This window comes from Pseudophryne corroboree, chromosome 6 (genome assembly GCF_028390025.1).
Source record: "Pseudophryne corroboree isolate aPseCor3 chromosome 6, aPseCor3.hap2, whole genome shotgun sequence".
Lineage (NCBI taxonomy): Eukaryota > Metazoa > Chordata > Amphibia > Anura > Myobatrachidae > Pseudophryne > Pseudophryne corroboree.
Genome location: NC_086449.1, coordinates 766,605,553 through 766,631,174, shown reverse-complemented (window position 1 = coordinate 766,631,174; position 25,622 = coordinate 766,605,553). Strand labels below are relative to the sequence as shown.

Here is a 25,622-nt window from a genome sequence, read left to right as displayed (position 1 = left end):
ACCTGTTCAAGTACAGTCGGACAACGCCACCACGGTGTTGTACATAAATCATCAAGGCGGCACTCGAAGCCGCATGGCAATGAGGGAAGTATCACTGATTCTTCAGTGGGCAGAGCGCAATCTGCTGGCCATATCAGCTGTGTTCATTCCAGGTGTTCTGAACTGGGAAGCGGACTATCTCAGTCATCAGGACGTACACGCCGGATAGTGGATCCTCCATCCGGAGGTGTTTAAACTTCTCGTGGACATGTAGGGCCTTCCAGATGTGGATCTGATGGCGTCTTGATACAATCACAAGGTTCCGGTCTTCGGAGCAAGGACAAGGAATCCTCAAGCAGCGTTCGGCTGCCGTATGTGTTCCCTGCAGTGTCACTACTGCCCAGAGTAATACGGTAGTTCAAGCAAGAAGGAGACCTACTTCTAGTCGCTCCAGCGTGGCCCAGGCGGCACTGGTTCTCCGCTCTACAGGGCCTCTTGTTGGATCGTTCCCTTCTACTTCCACAACGACCAGACCTCGTTCAGGGCCCTTATGTTTACCAGGTTTTGGCCTGTCTGACTTTGACTGCATGGCTCTTGAAGCTTACGTCCTGAGGGCCAAGGGTTTTTCTGAGGAGGTCGTAGAAACTTTGTTGAAGGCCCGTAAGCCGGCTTCTGCTCGGATCTACCATAGGGTCTGAAATGCTTACTTTACTTAGTGTGCGTCTCACAATCATGACGTTTTCAAGTTTAGTACGGCCAAACATTTGGCCTTTCTACAACAGGGCCTGGACTTAGGCTCACATCTCTGCCATGTTGGTGTGGTTTCAGATAAAAATTGCTACCCTACCTGATGTCCATACATTCACTCAGGGTGTGTTGTGGATTCAGCCTCCTTATGTGCCATCTGTAGCCCCTTGGGACCTATCGTGGTTTTGGAGACCTTACAAGAGTCTCAGTTTTAGTCTCTGCTGACCTTAAGTGGCTATCCCTTAAGGTGCTATTCTTGCTGGCTATTGCGTCGGCTAGAGGGGTCTCTGACTTGGGTGCCTTATCCTGTAAGTCTCTCTATTTGATTTTTCACTGTGACCGGGCGGTTCTTAGAACTCTGCCAGGTTACTTATCCAAGGTGGTGTCTACCTTCCACCTTGGAGATTGTGGTTCCGGCCTTTAATTCTCCTGAGTTGTCTATCAAAGAGAGGTCTTTGGATGTGGTACGGGCTCTCCGTATCTGTGACGAGAACGTCTTCAATTCGGGAAATATGATTCTGTGTTTGTACTTTTTGGTTTTCACAAACGTGGCTGGCCAGCTCTCAAGCAGACCTTGGTCAGATTGATTAGAATGGTGATGCACATGCTTATGTACAGGCTGGTCGTCCGGTTCCTGCTACCATTAAAGCCCATTCTACTGTCGGTTGGACCTTCTTGGGCGGCCCACCGTGTTGCGACCCTTGAACAATTGTGCAAGGCAGGTACGTGGTCATCAGTGAACACGTTCATATGGTTCTATGCCTTTGATACTTCCGCTTCTCAGGATGCTTCCTTTCGACACTGGGTTCTTGTGCTCACTACAGTGCTTCCCCTCCCATAAGGAACTGCTTTAGGACATCCCCGATGTTAATCCTTGTGGAGCCCAGTGTAACCCGCAGCAGAAAACGAGTTTTATGTTAAGGACTTACCGTTAAATCTTTCTGCGAGGTACACTGGGCTCCACAAGGCGCCCACCCTGACGCACTTGGCTTCTTTGGGTTGGTTTTGCATAGCCGCTGACGCACTCTCCTGTGGTGTGTGTGTGTGTGGTGTATTTGGCTGCGAGCGATTGTCGTCTCTGGTACCTGCTACTGCATTGGGCTGGTTAATGAAACTGAGCTTCTGTGCACAGAGGTGGGGTTATAGAGGAGGCGGCGCTGTGCATTTTGGGAACAGTCAAACATTTGAGCCTGTTGGTGCCTCGGATCAAGATCCTACTCTACACCCCCAATGTTAATCCTTGTGGAGCCCAGTGTACCTCGCAGAAAGATTTAACAACGGTAAGTTCTTACCATAAATCTCGTTTTTTACATTTTGGTTCCCTTTTTAATCTGATAAGCGAAAATCTGAGGTATTTGTTGTTCCTCCCCAATAGAATGAAACGCAGTCAGAATGCTGAAAGTGGCGACGGAGAAAATACATCTTCTCAAATGGTCGCCACAGAGGATGACTGCCAAGAGGAGACAGATTCGAAAAATTCTGTGACCGACTCATGTGAGCCAGAACTTGAAGATGAAACTGCCGCTCTCATGAAAACCAGCAGCTCTGTCGGCGATGGTGTAGAAATGGCTGACACAAGTGAGATTGACATGAAAGACCTGGCCGAGGAGAAAGCTGAGGCACAAGGACTAAAAGCTTCTACTCCTATTGCTAAAGTAACGGATGACAAAAAGAAGGTACAGACATTTCTCTTTTTCTTTTGTACTTGTGAGACCAAAATTGACTACAGTGCTGTGCAAAAGTTTTAGGCAGGTGTGGCAGATATACTGCAAAATAAAAATGCTTTTAAAAATAGAAGTGTTAAGTTTATTTTCTTTGGGTCCATTGTCTCCACTGGGAATACAATGGTTGTGCTGGCAGAGACCAGGACTGGCACCGAACAGCTTAAGTTTGTGATCCTCTCAGGATGCACTGGGCTCCTCTCATACCTTGCCCCCATACTCAGGTACTTGTTTTTTTTTGGTTACCATTGAGCCCACGCTTTTGTCTTTTTTTTATTTTTTATTTTTTCCCCTGTGCACAGCTTGTCTGGTGCCTCCGAGATAAACCCCAAATATCATTTGGCTGCATTAATTAGGGCAGTTAATTTCTTACGTCCTAGAGGATACTGGGGACTCCGTAAGGACCATGGGGGTATAGACGGGCTCCGCAGGAGACATGGGCACTCTAAGACTTTAGATGGTTGTGAACTGGCTCCTCCCTCTATGCCCCTCCTCCAGACCAAAGTTAGATCCTGTGCCCAGAGGAGACTGGATGCACTGCAGGGGGAGCTCTACTGAGTTTCTCAAATACTTTTTTGTTAGGTTTTTTATTTTCATGGAGCACTGCTGGCAACAGGCTTCCTGCTTCGTGGGACTGAGGGGAGAGAAGCAGACCCACTTCCCTGGACTGATGGGCCCTGCTTCTTAGGCTACCGGACACCATTAGCTCCAGAGGGTCGGAACACAGGTGTCGTCCTCGCTGTTCGTTCCGGAGCCTCGCCGCCGTCCTCACAGAGCCGGAAGATAGAAGCCGGGTAAGTATATGAAGTAAGAAGACTTCAAATGCGGCAGAAGACTTCAGATCTTCAGAGCGGTACCGCGCAGCGGTCGCGCTGCGCGCCATTGCTCCCACACACAAGGCACAGCAAGGGTGTTCAGGGGGGTCCCCTGGGCAGCAATAATTACCTCACATGAAACTGGCACCATTATCAGATACTGCGGAGGCAGTATATTATAAAACCCCTGCCAGTATAAACACATGAGCGGGACCGAAGCCCGCCGTCGAGGGGGTGGGGCTTAGTCCTCCAGCACTAACCAGCGCCATTTTCTCCACAGCATGCTGCAGAGAAGCTGCTCCTGGACTCTCCCCTGCTGAACAAGTAACGGGACAAAAAATGAGGGAGGGGGGGCACATTTATTTGGTGCAAATTATATATATATATATATATATATATATATATATATATATATATATATATATATATATATATATAGCGCTGTACAAGCTGGGACTTTGTTTTCAGTATCTAGTGGCGCTGGGTGTGTGCTGGCATACTCTCTCTGTCTCTCCAAAGGGCCTTATTGGGGAGCTGTCCCCATTTTCATATATTCCAGTGTGTGTGGGGGTGTCAGTACGTGTGTCGACATGTCTGAAGCGGAAGGCTCGTCTAGGGAGGATGCAGAGCAGATGGTGTTGTCTCCGTCGGCACAGCCGGCACCTGATTGGTTGGATATGTGGAATGTTTTAAATGCTAATGTGACCATAAGAGTTTGGACAAAGCAGAGTCCAAGGAAAAAGCAGGGAGTCAATCCATGGCTTTGACTGTGTCACTATACCCTCCAGGGTCCCATAAACGTCCCTTTTCCCAGATAGCAGACACTGATACCGACACGGATTCCGACTCCAGTGTCTATTATAATGATGCAAGGTTGCACCCAAGGATGGCCAAGAGTATTAAATATGATTATTGCAATAAAAGATGTTTTGCATATGACAGAGGACCCCTCTGTCCCTGACACGAGGGTCTGCATTTTAAGGGAAAGAAACCTGAGGTAACGTTTCCCCCATCTCATGAGCTGAACGCTTTATTTGAAAAGGCTTGGGAAACTCCAGACAAGAGACTGCAGGTTCCCAAGAGAACTATTATGGCGTATCCTTTCCCCACAAAGGACAGGTTACGGTGGGAATCCTCACCCACGGTGGACAAGGCCTTGATGCGTTTGTCCAAAAAGGTTGCACTACCGTCCCCGGACACGGCAGCCCTCAAGGATCCTGCGGATCGCAGGCAGGAAACTACCTTAAAATCAATTTATACGACTACGGGTACCCTGCTCAGACCGGCAGTAGCGTCGGCATGGATGGGTAGCGCAATTGCAGCGTGGGCAGATTACTTGTCATCTCACATTGACACCCTAGATAAAGATATTTTGTTGACCTTGGGTCACGTTAAGGACGCAGCGTTATATATGAGAGGCTACGAGAGATATTGTGCTGTTGGGTTCAAGAGCCAATGCCATGGCAGTTTCTGCTAGAAGGTCCCTGTGGACCCGTCAATGGACAGGTGATGCTGATTCAAAGAGACATATGGAGGCTTTGCCTTACAAGGGTGAAGTTTTATTTGGGGAGGGCCTCGCGGACCTGGTTTCCACAGCTACCGCGGGTAAGTCTTCTTTTTTGCCTTACGTTCCCCCACAGCAAAAGAAAACACCTCAATACCAGATGCAGTCCTTTCGGTCGCCAGAGGTAAAGGGAAAAGAACACCAGCTACGGCTAGTTCCCAGGAACAAAAGTTCTCCCCGACCTCTACAAAATCCACTGCATGACGCTGGGGCTCCACTGAGGGATTCCGCACCGGTGGGGCACGTCTTCGACTCTTCAGCCAAGTCTGGGTTCAGTCGGATTTGGATCCTTGGGCGGTCGAAATTGTATGCCAAGGCTACAAACTGGAGTTCGAAGAGGTGCCTCCACACCGATTTTTCAAATCGGCCTTGCCAGCTTCTCCCCCAGAGAGGGAAATGGTTTCAGCTGCCATACAAAAGCTGTGTCAACAGCAGGTGAAAATCAAGGTTCCCCTAATGCAACAGGGGAAGAGGTTTTATTCAACCCTATTTGTGGTCCTGAAGCCGGATGGCTCGGTCAGACCAATTCTAAATCTAAAATCCCTGAACCTATATTTGAAAAGGTTCAAATTCAAGATGGAATCTCTCCGGGCAGTGATCTCCAGCCTGGAAGGGAGTGATTTTATGGTGTCACTAGACATAAAGGATGCATACCTTCATGTCCCCATATATCCGCCTCATCAGGCTTACCTGAGATTCGCTGTACAGGATTGTCATTACCAGTTTCAGACGTTGGCGTTTGGGCTTTCCACGGCCCCGAGAATTTTCACCAATGTAATGGCAGATATGATGGTGCTCCTGCGCAAGCAAGGAGTCAGTTATCCCATATTTGGACGATCTCCTGATAAAGGCAAGATCAAGAGATCAGTTACTGAAAAGCGTGTCTCTCCCTGAGAGGAGTACAACAACACGGCTGGATTCTAAATCTACCAAAGTCGCAGTTGGTTCAGACAACTTGGCTGTCATTTTTGGGCATGATTCTGGACACAGGGAAAAAGTGTTGTTCTCCCAACGGAAAAAGCCTAGGAACTCCAGAACATGGTCAAGGACCTGCTAAAACCAAAAAGGGTCAGTTCATCAATGCACTCGAGTGTTGGGAAAGATGGTGGCGGCCTACGAGGCCATTCCGTTCGGCAGGTTCCATGCGAGATCTTTTCAGTGGGACCTTCTGGACAAGTGGTCGGGGTCCCATCTACAAATGCATCGGAGGATAAGCCTGTCCCCCAGGGCCAGGGTATCCCTCCTGTGGTGGCTTCAGAGTGCTCACCTTCTAGAGGGTCGCAAGTTCGGCATTCAAGATTGGGTTCTTGTGACCACGTACGCGAGCCTCCGAGGATGGGGAGCAGTCACACAAGGAAAAAAGTTTCAGGGAATATTGTCAAGCCAGGAGGCTTGTCTTCACATCAATGTGCTGGAATTAAGGGCCATATACAACGGCCTACAACAAGCGGAGAATCTTCTTCGCAACCTACCCGTTCTGATTCAGTCAGACAACGTCACAGCCGTGGCGCATGTAAACCGCCAAGGCTGGACAAGGAGCAGAGCAGCAATGGCAGAAGCCACCAGGATTCTTCGCTGGGCGGAAAATCATGTAAGCGCTCTCTCAGCAGTCTTCATTCCAGGAGTAGACAACTGGGAAGCAGACTTCCTCGGCAGACACTATCTCCATCCAGGAGAGTGGGGACTTCATCAAGAAGTCTTTGCAGAGGTAACAAGTCGTTGGGGACTTTCTCAAATAGACATGATGGCTTCACGCCTCAACAAGAAGCTTCTTACGTATTGTTCCAGGTCGAGGGATCCTCAGGCAGTGGCGGTGGATGCCCTGGTGACACCGTGGGTGTTTCAGTCGGGCTATGTGTTCCCTCCACTTCCACTCATCTCAAATATTGAGAATCATAAAACGAACAAGAGTGCAGACAATACTCATTGTTCCAGATTGGCCTCGGAGGGCCTGGTATTCAGATCTTCAGGAAATGCTCTCAGAAGATCTGTGGCCTCTTCCTCCCAGGGAGGACCTGTTACAACATGGGCCCTGTGTGTTCCAAGACTTACCGAGGTTACGTTTGACGGCATGGCGGTTGAACACCTAATCCTAGCTAGGAAAGGTATTCCGGAGGAAGTCATCCCTACTCTAATCAAAGTTAGGAAGGAGGTAACGGCGAAGCATTATCACCGTATCTGGAAAAGATATGTATCTTGGTGTGAAGCCAAGAATGCTCCTTCGGAAGATTTTCAGCTGGGTCGTTTGCTCCACTTTCTACAGACAGGAGTGGATATGGGCCTAAAGTTAGGCTCCATTAAGGTGCGGATTTCGGCCTTATCTATATTCTTTCAGAAGGATTTGGCTTCTCTCAGAAGTCCAGACTTTTGTAAAGGGAGTGCTGCACATTCAACCTCCTTTTGTGGCACCGTGGTACCTTAACGTGGTGTTACAGTTCCTTAAATCACACTGGTTTGAACCTCTTCAAACTGTTAAATTTAAATTTCTCACTTAGGAAGTGGTCATGTTGTTGGCCTTGGCATCTGCGAGGCGGGTGTCCGTATTGGCGGCATTGTCTCACAAAAGCCCCTATCTCATTTTCCATGTGGATAGAGCTGAGTTGAGGACTCGTCCTCAATTTTTGCCTAAGGTGGTGTCATAGTTTCATATGAACCAACCTATTGTGGTGCCAGTGGCTACGGGAGACTTGGAGGATTCCAAGTCCCTTGATGTAGTCAGGGCCTTAAAAATTTACGTAGCCAGGACGGCTCGGATTAGGAAAACAGACGCACTGTTTGTCCTGTATGCTGCCAACAAGGTTGGCGCTCCTGCTTCTAAGCAGACTATTGCTCGCTGGATCTGTAACACGATTCAGCAGGCTCATTCTACGGCGGGATTGCAGTTACCAAATTCGGTAAAGGCCCATTCCATTAGTAAGGTGGGCTCTTCTTGGGCGGTTGCCCGTGGCGTCTCGACTTTACAGCTTTGCCGAGCGGCTACTTGGTCGGGTTCAAACACATTTTGCAAAATTCTACAAGTTTGATACCCTGGCTGATGAGGACCTCATGTTTGCTCAATCGGTGCTGCTGAGTCATCCGCACTCTCCCGCCCGTTTTGGAGCTTTGGTATAATCCCCATGGTCCTTACGGAGTCCCCAGCATCCTCTAGGACGTAAGAGAAAATAAGATTTTAAACCTACCGGTAAATCTTTTTTCTCCTAGTCCGTAGAGGATGCTGGTCGCCTGTCCCAGTGCGGACATATTTCTGCATGACTTATAAATGGTTGTTGCTTACATAAGGGTTATGTTACAGTTAAGATCAGTCATTGGCTGATACTGTTTTGTTCATACTGTTAACTGGTTGCGTATATTCCAGGTTATACGGTGTGGATGGTTTGGGCTGGTATGAATCTTGCCCTTAGATTAACAAAAATCCTTTCCTCATACTGTCCGTCTCCTCTGGGCACAGTTTCTCTAACTGAGGTCTGGAGGTGGGGCATAGAGGGAGAAGACAGTGCACACCCATCTAAAGTTCTTTGTAGTGCCCATGTCTCCTGCAGAGCCCGTCTATACCCCATGGTCCTTACGGAGTCCCCAGCATCCTCCACGGTCTAGGAGAAAAAGATTTACCGGTAGGTTTAAAATCTTATTTTTACACTAGATTCAAGTGACACAGCCAGTACAATCTATTACGGACCGTGCGCCGTTGAGGGGGCGGGGTTTCCTAGAGAGTGGGACCAAAGGCTGAAAGGTGCCATTTCCTGCTGATGACTGCCAGGCTGCATGCAAGTGCTGCTACTCCACAAACCCCGCTGAATCATCAATTGACCAGGGGTCTTTATAGAGAGGGAGGAGCATATAGATTGTTATAACACAGCTCCCTTACTAAAGCTCTGAATTATATACCCGGCGGAGCACAGCTTTGCCTTAGGTATTGTGTGCTGGTCCCAATCCTCTTTCATTCCAAACGGGTTGTCTGGGGTTATTGTGGTGTTTCACTTCTGTTTGTCACTGCATGTGTCAATTCACTTAGCTCAGTCTTTTCCTAGACATTCTTATTTGCAAAAACAGTGTGTCCCTTATGTCTCATGTAACACGAAGTTTGTCCCTTTTCTGGGGAGTTTTCTCCTATGTACCCAGTATTCTCTAACTTCACAGAGTAGTAGTATGCAGGAACCTGAGTTGTTAGAATCATTCAAAGGCATGATTACTAATATAAATACAGAATTTGCTACTGCCAGACAGGAAAGGCAGACACTTAAAAAAAAATCTGTAGATTTTTTGGTCATGGCTGCTGACTACAGACAGGCTGGTCAGCCCCCTTTGTTGGTCTTTCATAAATGCATGCTCCCACATGTGCTCCAATCTGACTCTGATACTGAAATGCCAGATCTGGATGGAGAGGTGGATGAGGAAAGTGACAATACTCTGTCTCTGGGTGTTGAGGCTCTGATTTATTCCATCATAGGTCCTCAACATACAGGATAAGGAGACAGAAACTGAGGAAGAATTGTTTTTTTTATGGGAAACCAAAATCCTCTGCCACCATTCCGGTCTCCAAGGAATTAAACTCCCTCTTTAAAGAGGCGTGGGTCAATCCTGACAAATTCCATACTCAAACGGGTACTAAATTCTTTTCCTTTCCCATTTGAGGATAGGAAAGTATGGGAAAATCCTCAGTGCGTGGATACTTCAGTGTCCAGGCTGTCACGCAAGATTGTGCTGCCTGTACCTGGGGCTATCTCTCTCAAAGACCCAGTTGCCTGCAAAATTGAGACTACGCTCAAATCAATTTATACAGCGGTGGGCGTAGCACAGAGGCTCACTATAGCTTGCGGATGTATCACATGGGCTATGGTAAAATGGTCTGATAATATAATAGAGGGCTTTGACACACTACCTCAGGAAGAGATCCTGACTCTAATGCATCATATCCAGGATGCTGCAAATGTTAGGAGTGAGGCCATCAAAGCATTATGCCTCATCAATGGTAGTTCCACAGCAATGGCCATCTCTGCTCGCACTGCTCTGTGGATGCAACAATGGTCAGCGGTTGCTGATTCCAAGAAAGGTGTGGATAATCTTCCTTTTACAGGAGAGGCCTTGTTTGGGGAAGAACTGAACAAGTGGATTTCTATAGCGACGGCGGGTAAGTCTACCTATCTGTGGTTTGCTGGGCCTCCTGTTAGGCGTCCCTATCCTGGGCCCTCTCTGCAGTCCTTTCATGTGGCCAGATTTAGAGGCAGAGTCAGGGGTGCCTCAAATGCTGCCAGAGGAAATCGAGGTAAGTTCTGTAAACCAGCAGCTGCTGGATCTCTGGACCAGGCCTCCGTATCCTCTTCCACTAAGCCCACCGCGTGACGGTTGGCTCCAGCAGCAAGGTGACTTTCTGGTGGGTTCTTGCCTTCAACACTTTGCCCATGTGTGGGTGGGATCCTTGGATGAGGGTCTTCATATTCCAAGGGTAACGGTTGGAATTTCAAGCCCTGCCTCCTCTCAGATACTTTAAGGCAAGCTTACCAGCTTCACCTGTAGCAAGGGTTACCTTGCAAGACGCCATTCGAAAACTGCTTTTAACAGGAGTTAATGTTCCAGTGCCTCCACCACAACACAACAAGGGATTTTGCTCTAGTCTCTTTGTAGTTCCAAAGCTGGACGGCACGGGAAGCAACATAGTCCCCTACTTGGACGATCTGATAAAGGCGGTGTCCAGAGAGCAGCTATTATTTGGCATCAACTTTACTACTCTCCTCCTTATGGCTCATGTGTGGATCCTAAATTTCCAAAAGTCTCACCTGGAACTTCCACAGAAATCCGTTCCTGGAAATAATACTGGACCACAGTGACTCAGGAGGTATTCTTCCCCATGGAGAAGGCCTTGACAATCCAGGCTATGGTCCGCTCGGTACTCGGACCTCGCAAGGTTTCGATTTGGTCTCTGCATCCGCCTACTGGGCAAGATGGTGGCCTCCTATGAGGCGTTTCAGTACGGCAGATTCCATTCCCGCCCTTTTCAGCTGAACCTACTGGACAAGTGGTTGGTCTCGCCTGCAGATGCATCAGTGTGTAACCGTGTCGCCAAAAGCGAGGATCTCCCTGTTATGGTGGCTTCACATCTATCATCTGGTAGAGGGTCTGAACTTCAGTACCCTCTCTTGGGTCCTACTCACAATGGATGCCAGCTTCCGAAGTTGGGGGGGCTGTGTCCCAGGGAGCTCAGATTCAGAGAAGGTGGTTGAGTCTGGAATCTTCCCTACCAATCAGTGTCCTTTAACTCAGGGCAGTTTTATAATGCCCTTCTGCAAGCCTCCTATCTTCTCTGAAATCAGGCCATACAGGTGCAGTCGGACAAAGCCACAGCAGTGGCTTACATAAACCTACAGGGAGGAACAAAAAGCAGGGTCGCAATGCGAGATGTGTCAAGGATACTCCTCTGGGCCAAAGCCGACACAAGCTCAGTCTCAGCCATATTAATTCCAGGTGGGTACAACTGGGAAGCGGACTTCCTCAGCAGGCACGACCTCCATCCGTGGGAAGGGGGCCTTCACCCTCAGGCGTTTCAACAACTGGTTCACCGGTGGGGCTGTCCGCAGATAGACCAGATTACTTTTCATCTCAACAAGAAGCTCTGTCGTTACTGTTCCAGAATGAGGGATCCGCAGGCTGTTGCGGTGGACGATCTGTCGACGCCATGGACTTACTAGTTCGTGTACCTGTTTCCTCCAATCCCTCTCATTCCCAGAGTTCTAAGAAAACTGAAAAGGGAAAGCGTTCAAGCAATCTAATTACACCGGATTGGTTGAGACAGGCGTAGTATGCAGACCACCTGACTGTCTCTGGAGAAGCCCTGGCCTCTGACGCTTAAGGGCCTTCTTCAACAAGGGCCGTTTGTCTTTCCAGACTTACCGTGGCTACGGTTAACCGCTTGGAAGTTGAAAGGGATATTGTAGCTAGAAATAGACTTCCCTCCAAGGTTATTTCAACTATAGTCCAGGCCCGTAAGGTGGTCACATCAATGCGTTACCACCGTATCTGGAAGAAATGTTTCTTGGTGTGAGGGTAGAAAATATTCTGCTTTAGAATTTCAACTTGCCCGTTTTCTGCTCTTCCTGCAAGCAGGCGTGGATATGGTCCTACAGCTAGGCTCCATGAAGGTTTCGGATTTCGTCTCTCTCCATCTTCTTTCAGAAACAGCTGGCAGTACTTCCAGAAGTACAGACCTTCCTGAAGGGAGTTCTTTGTGTTCAGCCACTATTTGTCCCTCCCACGGCTCCGTGGGATCTCAATGTAGTATTGACCTTTCTCCAGTCAGACTGGTTTGAACCCTTGCACAGGGTGGATTTGAAATATCTGACTTGGAAGACTGGCATGTTGCTGGCTTTAGCCTCTGCAAGAGGTCTGTCGGAATTGGGGGCCTTATCCTGTAAGAGCCCATATTTGATTTTACACGAAGATAGGGCGGAGCTCAGGACTCGCCATCAGTTTTTGCCGAAAATGTATTCGGCTTTTCACATCAGCCAGCTGTGGTGCCAATACTGTGACACGTCGGTCGCTCCAAAGTCTTTGGATGTTGTGAGAGCTTTAAAGATTTACGTCAAGAGGACGGCTCGTCACACAGGAAATCTGACTCGCTTTTTGTCCTTTTACGATGCTTCCAAAATTGGATGTCCTGCTTCTAAGCAGTCCATTGCTCGATGGCTCAGGTTGACCATTCAACAAGCCTATTCTTCTGCAGCATTGCCGCTGCCGAGTTCTATTCAGGCCCACTCCACTAGGTCGGTGGGCTCTTACTGGGTGGCTGCCTGGTGTTTTTCGGACTTAATGTTGTGCCGTGCAGCTACTTGGTCTGGGTGGAACACGTTCGTGAAGTTTGATACCTTGGCCAGAGATTACCTTCAGTTTGGGTAGGCAGTTTTGCAGGGGTCTCGGCACTTGGTATCCCCTAGGACATAAAAGAAAATAGGAATTTAATACTGATCGGTAATTCCTTTTCTCCTAGTCCGTAGGGCAGGGATGGGGAACATTCGGCCCTCCAGCTGTCTGCCCTGCAACAGTTTTAGCATGGCCAAATATCAAAACTGTATCAAGGCATGCTTGTATGTGTAGTTCAACAGCTGGAGGGCCGAAGGTTCCCCATCCCTGCTGTACGGGATACTAGTCCATATGGGTTCTGGGCTCCTGCCTCAGTGCTTCATGTTCCTGCTTACCTGTCTGTAAGTGTTCTGCTTGGGGTCTGCCATCCCTGTTCCTGTTTAATTAGCATTACTATCCATTTGTTATAGTTAGCGTTGCTTTCCTCTGTTCTGATTAGCTCTGCTACCACCTTTTTGTTGTGTTTGGTTCGTTACCTCACTGCTTTCATGTTGTTCCTTCTCATGTTATGTCCGTCCCCTCGGGCACAGTTTCCTAGACTAAATCTGCTAAGAGGGGTATAGAGGGGAGGAGCCAGCACACAACGTGAAGTGCCAGGCTCCAATGGACCCGATCTATACCCCATGGTACTAATGTTATCATCCCAGTAATCCCCTACAGACTAGGAGAAAAGGAATTACCGGTAGGTATTAAATTCCTATTTTTGGTACTGCAAATCGCACTGTCACCTGTTCTCCTTGATTTGATCCGAGTGTGCCAATCTTCATTCTTCCTCTTGCTGCTTGCCTTGGGCTTGTTAACTAAACTTGAAGCTTGGAGGAGGGGTAGGGGGAAGGGGTGTGGATCAGTGGGTTGACCGGTATTAGGTTGATCCCATATGGTTGACATGAAGTAAGTCGACTGTCAATAGGCCGACAATGTCTAAAGTTGACAGGGTGTGGTTCGTGCGGTCGACCACACTTGGGTCGACAGTCATTAGGTCGACCACTATTGGTCAACAGTGACTAAGTCGACACCTCAAATATGTAGACACAAACATTAGGTCGACATGAGGTGTTTTTTTGTGTGTGCAGTTTTTCTAAGTAAAGTGACCAGGATCCCCAATTAGTGCACCGTGTCTCCTCGCATGGCTCGCTATGCTTCGGGCAAGGTGCCTCGCTCCGCTGCCGCTGCACAGATCGTAAAGTATGAAAGTAGAATTTTTTTTAAAAAAAATGCATGTCTACCTAGAAACCATGTCGATTAATAATGGTCGACCTAGAGACCGGATACCGGTTGACAGGTACAAAAGGTTGTCCTGCAAGTGGCCGACGCAATTGTTGTCTTTTTTTAGATGTTAAACCCCTTGTGAGCTAAGTAAATGGAAACGCGTATCCTCGCGGGCTTGCTTCTGGCAAGTTACAGTTCCCAATCATAGTCTATGTGGATGGTAAATAATAAAATCCAAGTCCATGTTGACCTTTTGACCCTATCGACCATTTGGTTTCGACCTATTGACTATCAACCTATCATCCGGAACCCATAGGGGAGAGGGAGCGTGGGCTGCTGGAAAGAGAAACTGAGGCTCCAGTTCAGCCACCTATACCCAGTGTCAAGCTTATAAGTTCCAAGAAAAGGAACAGACAAGAACTTAAATCTCCTCCTTTTTCTTTGCCCCTTTATTGACTGCACATAAAAGCAAGCAAGGTTCTCATGTCTGGGTAACAAGTGTAGTATTAGGGGTGTATTCAATACCTGTCGGATCCTTCCCGATGGAAAAGAACAGACAGGTCAATATTCAATGCCGGGCCAAATCTGACAGGTTTGGCCCATTCCCGACAATGGCAATCTGACTTTTTTTTTTCTAAAGTCTGACCTTGTCTGAAACGGGGCTAAAACCTGTTGGGTTTGGCTGCACTTCCGACAATACACGTGGATCAGCAGCCCCCCGTGTATTCTGACAAGTCTGAATTCCCGACTTGTCTGAAGAAATAGGGACAGATTGAATAGGTCATAACCCCTTCTGACCTAAAACAGTCGGAAACCATCTTTCCGAGAAGACGGCAGTTTGACTTTAATTGAATACCCTTCTTAGCGTGCATAGTTTAGAAAGAACCTTGTGGCTAATTGAATCTCCCCATATAACTATGTTCCTTGCCTAATCTGACAATCATAATCTATAGGACAGATCTGAGAATCAAGGAGTTTCATGCAGTTTTTTTCCTGTATAAAAGTTTTTATCCTTTTATTTGCTACAATTTTTTTATTTTATTTTTTCCCTTTGTTCCAACTATTCAGAAACCAGATGTGAAGGCTGACCAGAAACCTAAACCGAAATCATTGTTTGGTCGTGTTCTGCATCTCCGCAACGTCCCCAGTTTTGGCTATGCTAACTATGAATTAATAAATCTGGCCAAAGCATATGGAAAAGTGAAAACGTATATATTAGCGAGAGTGAAGCGTCAGGTAAATGCACATATATGTGAGGAGTTAGCCAAGAGGTGTGTTGTTTTGTGTTTTTTTTCCTTTGGCTTGAGAGTCATACATGTTAAGTGAGTGGTCGTCTGTTTGCTTGCAGTGTTATATTGAAATGGAGAAGATGGAAGACGCGACTACCATGGTACAACGCTGTGCTGAAAAACCTCTGTTGTTTTACGGAAAGAGATTGAAAGTAGACATCTGTAAAATGGATGAGAAGCTTGTTCCAAACGTAAGTAATCCCATTTCTACAGATAGCACTTCTACACCCAGGTCCCTCTTACCGTCTTGTTTTCGGGATTTGTTCTCATTTGGAAGGCACTGCGGAGCGAATGGTAATTTCTCATACGTCCTAGAGCAGGGGTGGCCAGACTTTTGGTGTCGGCGACCTACTTTGAAAGCTAAAAAGCTTTGTGATCTACCTAGGAGGAATAATAGCGCGCATGCGCAAAAAGGGGTGTGTCATAACAGTGGTTGTCATAACAAAGTGGGTGTGTCATAACAAAGTGGGCGTGTCGTGGTATAACAAAAAAGGGACGTAGCCTTGCTGCACAGAGTGTAATGACTGCCTCACACGAAATAACACATTGGCCCCCACAGGTAAAAACCTCAAACACATATGCCCCCACAGTGCCAGATACACACATGTGCCCACAGTGCCAGATATGCCCCCACAGTGCCAGATATGCCCCCACAGTAGAGCTCACCGTTGCTGTATGGTGAGCGTGCGCTTCTCCTGCCTGCCGCCCTGCTTTTCAGTCTGAACTCCGGAGGTGACGGCAGCGTGTATATCTCAAATCAGGCGCCGGTCCACGAGCTCTCATTGGCTAACGAACCGGCACCTGATTTGAGCCATACACTTCGCAGTCACTGCCGGAGACCAGACAAAGGAGCAGGGCGGCAGGCAGTAGAGGCGCGGCTTCGGGTGGCTGGGCGGAGTATTGCGATCGACTGGTCGCATGTCCGTGTTCGACCAGTCGATCGCGATCGACTGTTTGGCCACCCCTGTCCTAGAGGATGCTGGGGTCACCATTAGAACCATGGGGTATAGACATTTGCAGAACAGAATGTCCTATAAGTACTCTCAAAACAAAGTGGGTTTATCAATGAGGCAAGATGGGATACTTCCACGGATACTAAAAGCTTAAAGGTGTGCTGGTAACACCACTAAAATTATTATTCTCCGGCAGGGTCCACAGGATAACAATGGGATATGATGGAGCGACAGCGGATTGGCACCAAACGATCAAAGCTTTCAGGCCTCCCAGGATGCAACGGGCCCATCCATATTTCTCTTACGTCCTAGAGGATGCTGTGGACTCCGTAAGGACCATGGGGTATAGATGGGCTCTGCAGGAGACATGGGCACCTAAAAAACTTTTCCTATGGGTGTGCACTGGCTCCTCCCTCTATGCCCCTCCTCCAGACCTCAGTTAGATTCTGTGCCCAGAGGAGAAAGGGTACACTGCAGAGAGCTCTTCTGAGTTTTCTGTAGAAAAATAATTTTGTTGGGTTTTTTTATTTTCAGGGAGTCCTGTTGGCAATAGGCTCCCTGCGTCGTGGGACTGAGGGGAGAGAAGCAGACCTACTTAACTGATGGGCTCTGCTTCTAAGGCTACTGGACACCATTAGCTCCAGAGGGAGTCGGAACACAGGTCTCACCCTGGGGTTCGTCCCGGAGCCGCGCCTCCGTCGTCCTCACAGATGCCGGAAGATAGAAGCCGGGTGAGTATGAGAAGTTAGAAGACATCTCAGGCGGCAGAAGACTTCAGATCTTCGTGAGGTACCGCTGCGCGCCATTGCTCCCAGACACAACACACAGAGGCAGCACTGATGGGTGCAGGTCGCATGGGGGGCGCCCTGGGCAGCAATAATCCTCAATTTTGGGCACAATAGAGTATGATTAGGCTGCGGAGGCAGTAAATCACAGATCCCCCGCCATTTTATTACAATTGCACTGGGACCGAAGCCTGCCGTTGGGGGGGCGGAGCTTGATCCTCAGCACTAACCAGTGCCATTTTCTCCACCGAAGCTGCATGAGAACGCTGGCTCCCCGGTCTCTCCCCTGCTGAACACTTCACAGGCTGGAAAAAGAAAGAGGGGGGCACATTGGTAACGCAGTGAGTGGGAATTTGGACAGTATATATAAAAAAAGCGCTATCTGGTCATTTTTTTTCAGTGTTATTTAGGCGCTGGGTGTGTGCTGGCATACTCTCTCTCTGTCTCTCCTAAGGGCCTGGTTGGGGTCTTGTCCCCTTATAGGTTTATCCCTGTGTGTGGGGAGTCGGTACGTGCGTGTCGACATGTCTGAGGCGGAAGGCTTCTCCAAGGAGGAGGTGGAGCAAATGAGTGGTGTGTCCCTGTTGGTTGTGCCGACTCAGGAATGGATGGACATGTGGCATATGTTGAATGCAAGTGTGGCATCTTTACATAAGAGGCTTGATAAGGCTGAATCAGGGGAGGCATCAAGGGGTCAATCCTCGGATTGGACCGCTCACAGGGCCCGTCAGGGTCCCAAAAACGTCCCTTAGCAGAAATTGTGGACACTACTACCGACACGGACTCTGATTCCAGTGTCGACTATGATGAAGTAAAATTGCACCCTAAGGTGACAAAAAGCATTCAGTGTATGATTGTGGCAATAAGGAATGTGTTGCATATTGCTGATGAACCCTCTGTTCCTGACACGAGGGTACACATGTTTAAGGGAAAGAAACAGATTATAAATTTTCCCACATCTCATGAACTAAATGAGTTCTTTGAAAAGGCTTGGGAGACTCCGGAAAAGAGACCGCAGATCCCCAAAAGAATTTACATGGCATACCCCTTCCCTAAACAGGACAGGGTGCGTTGGGAATCACCTCCCACTGTGGACAAGGCCTTAACGCGCCTGTCCAAGAAAGTGGCGCTACAGTCTCCAGACACAGCGGCCCTCAAGGATCCTGCGGATCGCAGGCAGGAGACTACTTTACTTTAAAGTCTATTTATTCGCATACTGGAGCTGTGATAAGACCGACAATTGCGTCGGCATGGGTATGTAGCGCAATTTCAGCATGGACAGATGATCTGACGGCTGAATTTGATACCATGGATAGAGATACTGTATTGTTAATTCTAGCCCATATTAAAGATGCAGTCTTATTTATGAGAGATGCTCAAAGGGATATTGGATTGCTGGCTTCCAGAGCCAATGCCATGTCTATCTCAGCGAGACGATCCTTATGGACTCGCCAATGGACGGGTGATGCGGATTCAAAAAAGCATATGGAAGTCCTACCCTATAAGGGAGACATATTGTTTGGGGATGGGCTGACGGACCTGGTTTCCACAGCTACCGCAGGTAAATAAAATTTTTACCATTTGTTCCCCAACAGCAAAAGAAAATACCACCGTATCAGATGCAGTCCTTTCGGTCGCAAAAGTCCAGAAGAGGTCGAGGGTCCTCCTTCCTTGCCAAAGGTAAGGCTAGAGGGAAAAGAGCACCCGCTTCGGCCAGTGCCCAGGAACAAAAGTCCTCCCTGGCTACTACAAAAACCTCAGCATGACGCTGGGGCTCCCCTGTGGGAGTCCGCATCGGTGGGGGCGCGTCTTCGACTTTTCAGCCAGGCCTGGGTCAGCTCAGACCTGAATCCTTGTGTTTTGGAAATAGTTTCCCAGGGTTACAAACTGGAATTCGAAGAGGTGCCCCGCGCCGTTTTTTCAAGTCTGCATTACCAGCTTCTACACCAGAACGGAATGTAGTGTTAGCTGCAATTCAAACGCTGTGTCTACAGCAAGTAATTATCAGGGTTCCCTTGAACCAGCAGTGGAGAGGCTACTACTCAACCCTCTTTGTGGTCCCGAAACCGGACGGTTCGGTAAGACCTATTTTGAATCTAAAATCCCTAAACCTGTACATGAAGAGATTCAAATTCAAGATGGAATCGCTCAGGGCGATTATAGCCAGTATGGAGGAGGGGGAGTTTATGGTGTCACTGGACATAAAGAATGCGTACCTTCATGTCCCCATATATCCCTCCCATCAGGAGTACCTGAGATTCGCTGTACAGGATTGTCATAACCAATTTCAGACGTTGCCGTTTGGGCTTTCCGCGGCCCCAAGGATTTTCACAAAGATAATGGTGGAAATAATGGTGGTCCTGCGCAAGCATGGAGTTACAATTATCCCATACTTGGACGATCTCCTGATAAAGGCGAGATCAAGAGAGAAATTGCTGAGCAGTGTAACACTCTCTCTGAGAGTGCTCCAGCAACACGGTTGGATTCTGAATCTACCGAAGTCACAGTTGATTCCGACAACTCTACTAACGTTCCTAGGTATGATACTGGATACGGAACAAATGAAGGTTTTTCTCCCGTTGGAAAAAGCCCAGGACATCCAGAACATGGTCAGAGACCTGTTAAAACCGAAAAGGGTGTCAGTTCATCAATGCACTCGAGTTCTGGGAAAAATGGTGGCGACCTACGAGGCCATCTCCTTCGGCAGGTTCCATGCGAGGATGTTTCAATGGGACCTTCTGGACAAATGGTCCGGGTCGCATCTGCACTTACATCGGAAAATAACTCTGTCCCTAGGGGCCAGGGTGTCTCTCCTATGGTGACTGCAAAGTGCTCACCTGCTGGAGGGTCGCTGGTTCGGAATTGAGTACTGGATCCTGGTAACCACGGACGCGAGACTCCGAGGATGGGGAGCAGTCACCCAAGGAAGAAATTTTCAGGGACTGTGGTCAGACCAGGAGTCCTGTCTACACATCAATGTGTTGGAACTCAGGGCCATATACAACGGCCTTCGACAAGCAGAGCGTCTTCTTCGAAACTTACCAGTTCTGATTCAATCAGACAATGTCACAGCAGTGGCTCATGTGAACCGCCAAGGCGGGACAAGAAGCAGAGTCGCGATGGCGAAAGCCACAAGGATTCTTTGCTGGGCGGAAAATCACATAAGCGCTCTCTCGGCTGTCTTCATTCCGGGAGTGGACAACTGGGAAGCAGACTTCCTCAACAGACACTATCTCCATCCAGGAGAGTGGGGACTTCATCAAGAAGTCTTTGCAGACATAACACGTCTTTGGGGAATTCCTCAAATAGACATGATGGCGTCATGCCTCAACAAAAAGCTTCTGAGGTATTGTGCCAGGTCTCGGGACCCTCAGGCAGTAGCAGTAGACGCCCTGGTAACGCCGTGGGTGTTCCACTCGGTCTACGTGTTTCCTCCTCTTCCTCTCATCACAAAAGTGTTGAGGATCATAAGGCGAAGAAGAGTACAGACGATATTCGTTGTTCCAGACTGGCCTCGAAGGGCCTGGTATTCAGATCTTCAAGAGATGCTCACAGGAGATCCCTGGCCTCTCCCTCTGAGGGAGGACCTGTTGCAACAGGGGCCCTGTATATTCCAAGACTTACCGCGGTTACGTTTGACGGCATGGCGGTTGAAAGCCGAAACCTAGCGGAAAAGGGGATTCCGGAGGAGGTCATCCCTACTTTAATTAAGGCTAGGAAGGAGGTGACGGTGAAACATTATCACCGTATCTGGCGAAAGTATGTGTCTTGGTGTGAAACCAAGAACGCGCCTACGGAAGATTTTCATTTGGGGCGTTTTCTCCACTTCCTGCAGACTGGAGTGGATACGGGCCTGAAATTAGGTTCTGTTAAGGTACAGATTTCGGCCCTTTCGATTTTCTTTCAGAAGGAATTGGCTACTCTTCCAGAAGTCCAGACGTTTGTAAAGGGAGTGCTGCACATTCAGCCTCCTTATGTGCCTTCAGTGGCACCGTAGGACCTGAACGTGGTGTTGCAGTTCCTAAAATCACACTGGTTTGAACCACTTAACAAGATTGAGTTGAAATTTCTTACCTGGAAGGTGGTCATGTTGTTGGCCTTGGCATCGGCAAGGCGAGTGTCAGAATTGGGGGCCTTGTCACACAAGAGCCCCTACTTAATTTTTCATGTGGATAGAGTGGAATTGAGGACACGCCCTCAATTTTTGCCTAAGGTGGTTTCTGCATTCCATCTGAACCAACCTATCGTGGTGCCTGTGGCTACGAGTGACTTGGAGGATTCTAGGTCCCTGGACGTAGTCAGGGCTTTGAAGATTTATGTAGCCAGAACGGCTAGAATTAGGAAAACAGAAGCACTGTTTGTCCTGTATGCTGCTAATAAGATTGTCGCACCTGCTTCGAAGCAGACTATATTGCTCGCTGGATCTGTAATACCATTCAGCAGGCTCATTCTACGGCTGGATTGCCGGTTCCAAATTCGGTCAAGGCCCATTCCACTAGGAAGGTGGGCTCTTCTTGGGCGGCTGCCCAAGGCGTCTCTGCATTACAGCTTTGCCGTGCGGCGACTTGGTCGGGGTCAACACCTTTGCTAAATTCTACAAGTTTGATACCCTGGCTAACGAGGACCTAGCTTTTGCTCAGTCGGTGCTGCAGAATCATTCGCGCACTCCCGCCCGATTGGGAGCTTTGGTATAAACCCCATTTTCCTTACAGAGTCCCCAGCATCCTCTAGGATGTAAGAGAAAATAAGATTTTAAACCTACCGGTAAATCTATTTCTCCTAGTCTGTAGAGGATGCTGGGCGCCCGTCCCAGTGCGGAAACTCTGCAAGACTTGTATATAGTTGCTTACATAAGGGTTATGTTACAGTTGGAGTCGGTCTGGGACCGTCACTGTTGTTGTTCATACGGTTAACTGGTTATGCATGTTCCAGGTTACATGATATGATTGGTGTGGGCTGGTATGAATCTTGCCCTTGGATTTTTAAATCCTGCCTTGTATTGTCCATCTCCTCTGGGCACAGTTCTCTAACTGAGGTCTGGAGGAGGGGTATAGAGGGAGGAGCCAGTGCACACCCATAGGAAAAGTTTTTAGGTGCCCATGTCTCCTGCGGAGCCCGTCTATACCCCATGGTCCTTATGGAGTCCCCAGCATCCTCTACAGACTAGGAGAAATAGATTTACCGGTAGGTTTAAAATTTTATTATTCCCACTCACTGGGTCAGGCAAACCAGCTTTCTTTTTCATCCACTAGGGGTCACTGGAGTACTCTTGGGATATGGACGGCTTCCGTAGGAAACAGGGCACTGAATATTTAAATTTAGAACACTCCACCCCTCCATATCCCCGAGTACCTCAGTTTTTTTTCTGTGCTCGAAGTAGCAACAGGTCTGTGGCTTGGTCCACAATGCTTTTGAATATTTTTTAAGTGAATTTTTCTTTTTTCATACACATCCCTTTCCCCCTTCCAAAAGGCAGGGTCAGGGATAGTGCAAGCTGCTACTAGCAGCTGTGGCGTGTCGGTCCTCACTGAATGAGCACCCTCACAGCCATACGGACCTCCTGCACAGGCTGGCCGGCGCTTGCAGAGAAGCCCCGCCAGAAGCAGCAGGAGTCACGGTATGTTGAACGGGGCGGTCAGCTCCCGCTGTGTGTGGACATTGGTTTCTTTCTGGCGCTGGGATCCCTCTACTGACAACCGCCCGCCGCCGCTGCTCCGGGCCCCACCGCTGCTCATAGCGCTTCATGGCGCGCTCCCCGTCCCGCTACCCGGCTCCCGCTGGCGGCCCCACACGCTGCTTGATACCCGCTGCCCGCCCTGCACTGCATCCGCAATGGAGCATACCATACGGGGGGGGCATTACAGTTTGCAAACAATCAGCGGCACAAGGGGGAACAAGCAGCGGCATCAGCAGTGTGCTAGGCTGCAGGGATGTTTTACACAGGATTTTTTTATACAGAGTTATATATATCAGTTTTCAGAGCTTGTAACCTGCGCTGTGATTATATGTGTAAGCATGGCAGCCATTTTAACCATGCTTCCTGTGTCTTCTTGCTGTGATTCCAGAACGTTCCAGTACTACATCTCTACTCCACCGGAGGCGCAGGGGTGTTAGTGGGAATTTTGGATCACATTTCATAGTACTGGCCACGTGTATTGCACTTGGCCAGATACATATATAGACACACCTTTGTACTATTTTACTGAGTCGTGCAAGTGTCTGTTTTGTGTATTGTATTGTCTGTCGCCATAATGAGTAAGGCACCAGCAAAAATTTAAAAGCATAATTGCAAAGTCTGTAGCAGTGTGTTACCGGATGGATCTACCACATGTACAGTATGTTTTGTGGATTCGGTTCAGAATAAAATTTCTGCTCCGGTTTTGAAGCCAATTTCCTCCCCGGACCCTCCATGGGAAATGCTAGCCAATGTACTGGCTGGGTTGCAATCAGAATTGACCGCCGCTCGACAAGAACGGGAAGCGGCAAGATCTGAGTCTAGGGTGAGACCGCCGGAACTACCGGTGGCGTCTCAGCCTTGCGAAAGGTCCAGATCCATTTTGGGTAGACGGGATAAATTTCATATGTCTTATGATTTACCTGTTTCGGCTATGTTGCATTCTGACGATTCCATGCCAGACCTCACGGCACAAGATGAGGGTGGGGAGGGCGAAGTGGAGTCAGATAGTGAGGATTTTAATAGCTCAGGTATTGATAATCTCATCAGAGCGGTGCGTCAGTCTCTGAAGTTTACAGAAACTGAGGAGCCTCTCACAAATGATCAGGTCTTTACTAAACGACAGAGAACTCCAATAAGTCTTCCTGTGTCGGAGTCTCTTAATAAGATGTTAGTAGAAACACGACAGACTCCAGATAAACGGTTTTCTATACCTCGCAGATTTAAGTCTAGTTACCCGTTTCCAGACTCTGTGACATGTACATGGGAGAATCCACCAATAGTTGATTCGTCAGTGTCGAAGCTTACAAAGAAATTAACCATACCAGTGCCAGCGGCTACTACGCTTAAAGACCCTTCAGATCGAAAAATAGAAACTATGCTAAAGTCCATGTATGTAGCAGCAGGAGAGCTGCTGAGACCTGGCTTGGTTGGTATCTGGGTCACTAAGGCGCTCATAGTATGGATAACAGAACTTAAGTCTGCCTTACATGACGAACACCTTATACTTCTTGCTGATCAAATATGTGAGGCTGCGGAGTATCTCTGTACAGCTTCTACTGACTTCTGTCAGCTCACTTCTCGTATTTCATCGTCGATAGTTACGGCATGACGAGCACTCTGGCTGCGTTCTTGGCAAGCGGAGGCAGAGGTCAAACGAGGTATAGAGGCGTTACCTTACGATGGCAAGAAGTTGTTTGGTCCTGAATTGGACACATGGATTTCTGAGGCTACGGGAGGAAAGTTGGTTTTCTTACCATGGCCTCCACCGGTACCAAGAAGGAGGTACTCTGTACCTTCGTTCAAATCCTTTAGACCTCAGTCCTTTCGCGGATGTGGCAGAGGAACAGCCACGCCTGGTAGACGTGGTCGTGGTTTCCAACAAACCAACACAAGTCGTCAGGACGCTAAGGTTACTGACAAGCCAGTGGCATGACGGGCTACCAGCCCATCTTGGTACTCCGATTGTGGGAGCACGCCTTCAGACGTTCCATTTGGCGTGGTTCCAGACATCCGCGGATTGGTGGATCCGCAATTTAGTGTTAAAAGGTTACAAAATAGAGTTCGACTGTCTTCCGCCACTGCGGTTTTTCAGGACAGGATTTCCTCTGTCGGACGACAAGAGGGTGGTTCTGCAAATAGCCATTCAGTCCCTACTGGATTCAGCAGTTTTGATTCCGGTCCCTGTACACCAACAGGGTCAGGGTTATTATTCCAGTCTGTTTGTGGTACCGAAGCCGGATGGCTCAGTCAGGCCAATATTGAACTTAAAGGGTCTCAATCGGTACGTAACTTACTACAGATTCAAGATGGAATCTCTGCGCTCAGTGATTGCAAGTTTAGAGCCAAAGGAATTCATGATTGCGCTAGATCTCAAGGATGCGTACTTACACATTCCGATTTGGCAGCCTCATCAGAGGTTCTTGCGGTTTGCAATACGCCAGAACCATTACCAGTTTCAGGCTCTACCGTTTGGCCTATCGTCAGCGCCTCGGGTATTCACCAAAGTGATGTCTGTGATGATAGCTCATTTCAGATCCCTGGGAGTGACAATAGTTCCGTATTTAGACGATCAGCTCATCAAAGCCCCGTCTCAACAGATACTTCTCCAACATGCGCTGCTAACGTACAATGTACTGGTTCACCACGGTTGGATTGTCAACTTCAAGAAATCACATCTAATTCCGTCTCAACGCCTTCAATTCCTAGGTATGATTTTTGATACGGTCAATCAAAGAATTTACCTACCACAACAGAAAGTACAGATTATTCGCCATCTGGTACAATTAGTGCTCAAGCCACGCACAGTCTCGGTACATTTGTGCATTCGCCTCTTAGGAACAATGGTGGCGGCTTTCGAAGCGCTTCAGTTCGGAAAATTTCACTCGCGTCCATTTCAACTGGATGTGCTCGCACAGTGGTCGGGCTCGCATCTGCAGATTCACCACAGGGTGAGGTTGTCGGCAAGGGTGTCTCTACTCTGGTGGCTCAAGGAACACAATTTAACCGCAGGGAAACTGTTCGGCGGCTGGAAT

At 48.4% G+C, this 25,622-nt stretch overlaps 1 protein-coding gene across 1 annotated transcript in view; it reads left to right on the top strand.

The window, feature by feature from the left end:
* The window catches only part of LOC134933420 (matrin-3-like), a 221,607-nt gene that overhangs the window by 147,248 nt on the left and 48,737 nt on the right, over nt 1-25,622 (top strand). The window contains exons 13-15 of the mRNA XM_063928616.1: nt 2,102-2,402; nt 14,955-15,122; nt 15,235-15,366. Coding sequence (XP_063784686.1) covers nt 2,102-2,402; nt 14,955-15,122; nt 15,235-15,366 — 601 coding nt within the window. The remainder of the gene's footprint in view (nt 1-2,101; nt 2,403-14,954; nt 15,123-15,234; nt 15,367-25,622) is intronic.